The following is a 7,475-nucleotide window of genomic DNA, read 5'->3' on the forward strand; positions in this document are numbered from 1 at the left end:
CGCTATTTACGTACTTAATTGTCCAACTATTATAATTACTAAATCGTCATGATTTGGAAACTTTTGGTGAACTCTGAGTGTACCAGGAGGACCATATTGAAAAAAATGACCATACTGTAATCCAAATGTGTCTGTTTACTGCAGCTCAGAATACACCCGATAGCATCTCAGAGCATCTAGGTTGTGTTTTTTTTTAATTGGGGAGGCACCCACAAACCCCCCGCCCGCACTCCGCCACGGCCTATTGCAAAAGCATTTCGGCCTGTTACTATAAAAGATAATGAAAACCCTGAGCTTATATATATATATTCCGGATGTGATGCACGCTGTTGTTCACAAGAAATGATCGGCAAAATTAATTTTTAACTGTGCATAGTTGTTACTATTTTACTCTACAAGTACAATGAAACCCCTGCCACATCATCTGAAAATACAGCTTATATAAATACGAAATATGGAGGTGGCATACAGCGTGCGAGCTTGGCACTCGCCCGCTCGCCAATGTCGAGTGAAAATAATATCGGGCGAGTGAAAGCTAAAGCTAACTCGCCCATGTTGGCGAGTAAAAATAATTGTCTAGAACTTTAATCAAATATGTTGGTTCCTTACGTTATATATCCAAACATTGATGAAATACAGTTGTAGCGATTGTGAAGGGCGGCTATCCCACGACATCCTCACTTTATATTATCAAAGGTCGCCGAAGAAAGCACCCGCGAGAGCGTGCAGCGCCAGCACAGCGTGGCTGTGTATACGTGCCTGGGGCGGCATATTGATTGATGTACGGGGGGGGGGGAGTGCAGGATTGTTTAAAAGTTGGCGTAACATGGCGTTTCATTGATGGGGCAAAGCAACCCGAGAATAAAAGTAAATTAAATAAAATGAAAACAGGAACTTTCAGAGGAGATGTGCCTTGAATTTTTTAGAAAATTGATTAATGAATTACATGTGTAGTTAAATCAATGGTGTTTTTGTGTTTTTTTTTCACTATTGTTTGACAAGCATTTTTGTTTTAAAATTTGGGCGAGTACATATTCCGTTTGGGCGAGTTAACTTATTGACTCACTCGCCCAGTTTGGCGAGTGGTTTTTATTTTAAAGCTCTAACACTGGCATAGCTTATTAGGTAGGCTGTGTACAGGATGTAACACACTAGTGACTACCCAACATTGTTCTTTAAAACATAAACAAATATGCATGTGATGTTGTACAATGCATAAACTTTCTTGTCAACTAAAGATCAAAAGCTTCTAATTCTAGCTTATATGTGTGTTACATGACAAGATTATGTTACATGTACTAAATTGTTTGGATGCGACCACATATATATGCAACAATAGTTAGTGAATGCGCTGGTTATATCTTGATAAATTGAACACTGTAACTGTAAGCCAACTAATTAAGTTATTCAGCAGAAATCAATAGTAAATTCTTACGGTCCTAGTTGCTGTTATGTAAAGTATTTGCAAATTATAAAAATAATATAAAATATTCAAAGTTCCAAACCAAGTGGCTTAAATGAGTTTTGTGTACAGGCATGGAAATTTCATAGATTTATATATAGGTATTCAGTGACATGATTTAATCCCAGAGTCTGGACTACTTCAAACACCACCTGGACGGAAGCCGTAGACTCGTAGAGACTTTCCTCATTATATCTATAACCTTGGAGAGCGTTCGGCTTGTCTTCCCTGGTCCATCTGTTCTTAACTTGATTTTTGGCAATATAGCTATTTCTAATTCTGCACACAGATTGTTAAATTTATTCATTAACACAAACACGATTTTAAAATTAGAAATTTCATAAGCGTGTTGCTTATGAGAATTTCTAATTTTAAAATCGTGTTTGTGTTAATGAATAAATTTGAAAAATAAAACCATGATAATGTTTACTGATTATTTGCATCCACGCAGGTTGACTGGTTAAGAAGTGTGTGTGACATCAATCCACAGACAGAGAGTCATGGCTTCTTCTGGTCATGCTGAGGATGAGCTGTTGGTTGTTTATGGTGAAAGTGGGAGGGCCAACGAGGCTGGAAGGGACCACTGGACACACATGAAAGATGAGGTAATTTTACTCAAGTGGTTCTACAGATTTTACACTAGGACATGCATGTCAGTTCTCCCTGGTGAGCAGTTCCAGTGTTGGAATAGTAGCCATTCCTACAGTCTAAAAACTTGTGTGTCCTAAACACTCACAAATCAGAAGAAATGTCAAAAATACTAGCGAATGTGGTATTTTAAGCTATTGTGATAACAAAAATTCTGAATCGTGTCCAAAATTTAACAAAAATATCTTCCGCATTAGTCAATTCTTAACACAGGCGTTCAATAATGGGAAATTTAGAAAAAGTGCTAATATCTCCATTGTTAGAAATGCTGAAGTTGCTGGTTTCTTAAACGCTATTTCTCGAAACTCACAACTCTGATTCCAAAATTTGTTGTTACGTTTCAATGCTAACATATCAAAGGAAAAAACTGGGATTTTGTTTAAATATTATATTTTATAAGTTATGGCTCATTGTTTATGAAATTGTTGCGTTTTTAAAATTGCTACAAATTTTTGTACATCTTCAACTTATTTCCTAAATTAAAGCATTAAAAAAAATTCCAGGGACCCTTTTTAGCTCAGCTGACGAAGTCAGATGCAGCTTGTAGAATCGCATGAACGTCCATTCGTTCGTGCGTGCGTCCGTCAACAGTTGGGCACAAATCTTAAGCGCTCGACTAATTAATTAATACTATGAATATCAAATTACGCTCTAGTCATATACACAGATTTAATATAGAGCTCCGTGAGTCTATAGTTGGTCTAAAACCGGTTCTAACGTTCTAAATGTACAAAATCGAACACCCATGAAACATGATGCTTCGCCGAAAGAGGGCGACTGAGATGCACTACTACGGTCAAAACCAGTTGTTCGTGTCCGTATTTCTCTGTGTTACATTACAATCTGGTCTTATCTATTTATTGGGTCCTATCAGATCGACGGAAGTCTTGCACATTATTTCTTAACGTCTACGCTAGTCGCGAAGAGCCTCGGTTTGATAGTTTCGCATCTTATCGTATGCTTTAGTGCGTAACTGTATCACATCGTAGAGTGCCAATTATTTTGCTTTGACAAGGTTGGTGTGTGCCTGGCCCTGTACACGAAGATGGAGCAACCTAAATGCCCTGGCTGCTTCATATGACTGCTTGCTGGTATACCACGTATTACATCTATATTAGGGGACGATGTAATCATGTCTAGGGCAGGGTGAGTGCTTTACGCAAGTTTCGTATGTGATGGATTTTTGCGGCGATTTTCAGTCAGTCTTTTCGTAGAAAGAGTTTTTTTAAAGTGGTATTCCTCTAAGGGTTTCAAGAAGTGATAGGTTCTTTGTCTGGGCTGAAGAATCGTCACAGGCATCAAACAATGACCCATGCCTTGATTACCGCGCACGAGCACAGGCACTTGAAGCGTCTCTATATACAAAATTACCCTTGGTAAATAAAACACGATAATGTTACGAAAACGTCTTAATAGTTTCTTCCTCACTACTTATCGTTTCGCCTATAACACCTGTCAGACTGCGCCGGTCCATCCATGCTCATCTGGTCAATCCCACAAGTCCACCGCACCGCCGCCGCTGTGTGCGTGCATAAACCACATAGAATCAAGAGAGCAGGTTCGGGGCGCTGATCGCGAAATCGTCTGACGGTCTTACGCTTCATTTCACGATCCGATCACAGCACGCAAACCCTCAAACAGCTCCTCATACATATGTTCTCCGTTGTTCGAATTATAACTCCGGCCTTTGTTCTTACTTATTCCCGCCCAGAAGATATCTCGGGCATCCTGCCAGGACGATGTTCTCCTCCGTGAAGATGTCAAGATAGAACGTCTCATCCGAACATCCCTAACGGCGCACTCTTCGCTCGCGTCGCGTGTAGTTCGGGCGTGTGCGGACGTCATTCCGCCCCGTCAATTTGCGCCGGCATTGTGTTACGGCTTGGTCACGTGGCGGCGTCGCGTACGAACCACGGCCCCTAAGTTATCTCGTCAAGATTCAAGTAGACCTATTTTTGCTACCACATACAGGGTGTCTCCCTAGGTTGCGCCGAACGGGACGGGCGCGGCGGGCGCCCCGGTTTGGGAACGACTCCCTGTTTTGATATCGTATGCGCCCCGCTTTGGCAAACTCCCCTGTTTGAATCGTTGCGACCCGTTTGACTGTCCACACAATAAAAGGTTTTGCCAGCCCCGCGGGACTCAGCTCGTCATCGAATTGCCGATTCGACCAGGAACCATTCGGCGCGGTATTTTTATTACCGTGTACCCCACGGCATGTACTGAAGACGAGTACACGCGCAAGTTCACCTGACATGCGCACAGTTCCCGCGTCACCTACCTGTGACATCCCTGCCTCGCTACCTTAATGACTACACGAACCCAAAACAGCGCCGTCTGTATATGGTGTGGTGGCGATTTTACGCATGTATTATTCGTACCGGCTAAATACACCGCCCCCGGGACCCCCCTAGTTTCCCTCCCCCCCCTGACCCCTAAGTTTTCCCCCTCTCCACGCTGGCCCCCTCCGCGTCCCCCGCTCTAAACAGACGGCTCGACTCCCCTTGCCGGCGCCTGTTTGACATTTCTCTCGCGAGAACCCTGACATATATACCAATGGAGCTGTTGGAGTGTGTTTTCGTTCTGTGATCGTGTGCATATGACGTCGCAGCGAGTCGCAGCTGATTTCCTGATCACCGCCTTTCCTACCTGCTCTCTTATTCTCGTTGTCTGTGTGCCCGCGCCAGGGCGGCGATGCGTGCTACTTGTGTGTGCAGATGAGGCCATTTTGACCGGATTCTACGGTGAGTATAGCAAAAGCGTCGAAACATTAAGACTTTCTGGTAGCGTTTCGTGTTATTTACCATTGATTTTTTTATTGAGAGACGTTCCAAGTGCCCCTGTCGTCTCCACGAGACTGATGACAAGGACTCGGCGTGCAGCAGCTTTGGCTGTGCTGCCTAAGTCGCTGGCGCGCGCTGAGACCGCGCTTCCGCGGATACTGCGGCACGCGACCCGGGGATGTTCCGTATGCACGCTGTCCGGCAGTGGAGACGTGCGGCCAAATTCGAGGCGCCGGCGCACGTCTCCACAGCGTCCAGTGTCAGTCTGGCCTGTCTGTTTTAGAAAGATGACCATGACTTATATATGGACGCTATTTCTAGAATTGAAGATTATTAAAACAGTAACAAAAATCGCTGAGTCATTGCTCCCAGATTAGTGCATCAAAAGATTCAGAATTTACTCTGAACAAAACCACTACATTGGTTAAAAATTCACACCAAAAGAAAGGATAGAGAGGAGACGGAAGGTACCGTCAAGGGCCATAGGCCCCACGTATAAAAATGCAGCGCACTATTCAATACCTAGGGGATTTAATGTACATGATATAGGAGTTATACCGATATGATACCGTCTGGAAATGAAACATGTGCTGATGAGCCCGTTTCATGCGGAGGGCGGAAATTATATATTAGGTATAGGTTAGTGGCATGAAAGAGGCAAACTTATTGAAATCATAATACCATGGAGAGCCAAGAGGTCGCAGTTATACGACTACTGGTTTATCCGGCGTTCGCTTTGTAACTAACAGTGACCATGGACTAACTTTAATCTACGGCAGAAGTACAAAGTTGAGGATGTTCCAAACTGAGTGCCTGCGCAAATACTAATCACGCAGAAAACGCGAAAACTCTAGCGGAAGGCTTGAACGCCGATGAATTCAAGGAAAGACTACGGAGACTCAGTAAAAATAAACATATCGTCTCCTCTAGCGTAACTCGTGGTAAATCATACAAGAACAAACGCGCATTCTTTTATTGCATCGTCCGGCGCATTCCTTATACTCGAAGTACATAGGCCGCGCCAACGGGTAGTAAGCAGGAACTGGTCCGTCGTACGGCCCCTTCATGCGCATCAACGAAGACGGCGGGGCTTATTCCGATTACGGAGATGCGAAAATTCAACAGAAGGACGTAGCGCAGTGCGCTAACAGCGTGTTATTTTCGTTTTTGCCTCTATCGTAGAAACGCGTTCTAGCCTAGCAAGAATGCCTAGTTCCTCGCAGATCGGCGATCCATGCTGTAATATCAAACAGAGGGGTGCGGGCCGTATGGCTGTGATTGGATAGACCCAAGTGGTCGGAATGCCTCGGCCGGAGTCCTGGCGAGCAAGTCAGTGGCCGTCATCACGTCAGATTCAATCGAATCGTGTGATACTGTGTTAACTACTAGTACTAGTCAAACTAGGGCCGTGTGAAAAGGAAGGACCAAGGTACGAATAATATTTTGTAATTTATTATTTAAAAATTTCCCCACGTAAATGTATGCTAACTGACTTCACCAAATTATTCTCTTACTGTTCCTTAGCCCGTACGTGGCAGGGCTTTAATTGCAGAGGTAAAAGATTAGTAAGAAATGCAATAAAATTTGTATTATTCCCCAATATTTTTACACCTATTCACAAACCAAAGTGAGTTTTCCGCTAATGTGCTTCCGGATGTGACTATAGTGGGGTGTGATGCACGCTGTTGTTCACAAGAAATGACACTCTAACCCTAACCCTAATGCGAACCCTAACCCTAACCCTTGCCCTAACCCTAACCCTATACCACCACTATATGCGCCCAGCGACGAACAGACAACTGGAAGAATGGGCGTTCGCGTGGGTCTTATCATATCTTGGTTGTATATATACGCTGGCCTTATCTTGTTGGATATATAACGCTGTATATATACCGCGCAGGCTATCACCACTGTATGCACCCCCCCCCGTACACTGCGTATTTACGCGCCCCCAGCGACACTGAGACGTGCGCAGCCAGCGGGAGCTAGAACAGGGGGCGGGGGCGAATTCATATACATCACCAGATGGCCGCGAGAGGGCAGTAGGGACCAGTCAACATCAATGGCGTACGATTTCTCATTTTATTTATGACGTTCCAAAAAACCAACGAATATCAACGGATTTCCAGGTAATTTAATGCGGAGAGCAAGTAGTATCAGTCCGTAAATGCCGCGCGCAAATACGCAGATAGATTTCAGGGCCGTAGCACAGGAAGATGACAGGAAATTCTCGCGCGTAGCAATGGTATGGTGAGAAACCGTCAGAAACGGTCGAGTAGTGTCGCTTAAACAGAGTTTTTTCCACACTTGCTGTGAACTGACATGTTTCTCGGTCGAAATGAAGAAACCACAACGGTGCCTTCAACAACACCCCTGTCGATTTTAAAGGGGCTACCCCCCACATTTACGAAAATGACATAGGTCTCAATCTGGACATCATCTCTATCCTTGAACCCCTAACCCTTGATAGCAATGCAAACACTTGGCACTTGATGTGTGGCTGTACAGTAAATACAGCAAGTACTAGAGCTATATCACTGATCTCTATAATATAATCTAATAATATAATATAACTTGCCGTA

General features: G+C 43.9%; 1 protein-coding gene across 4 annotated transcripts in view; it reads left to right on the forward strand.

The window, feature by feature from the left end:
* LOC106806751 overlaps positions 1-7,475 on the forward strand; it is a 43,465-nt gene that overhangs the window by 10,913 nt on the left and 25,077 nt on the right. For all 4 annotated transcript variants that reach the window (XM_014808806.1, XM_014808810.1, XM_014808808.1 and 1 more), the window contains exon 2: positions 1,914-2,067. In XM_014808806.1, coding sequence (XP_014664292.1) covers positions 1,963-2,067 — 105 coding nt within the window. In that variant the 5' untranslated portion in view covers positions 1,914-1,962. The remainder of the gene's footprint in view (positions 1-1,913; positions 2,068-7,475) is intronic.

The sequence above is a fragment of the Priapulus caudatus genome, unplaced genomic scaffold (assembly GCF_000485595.1).
Source record: "Priapulus caudatus unplaced genomic scaffold, Priapulus_caudatus-5.0.1 Scaffold177, whole genome shotgun sequence".
Classification (NCBI taxonomy): Eukaryota; Metazoa; Priapulida; class Priapulimorpha; order Priapulimorphida; family Priapulidae; genus Priapulus; species Priapulus caudatus.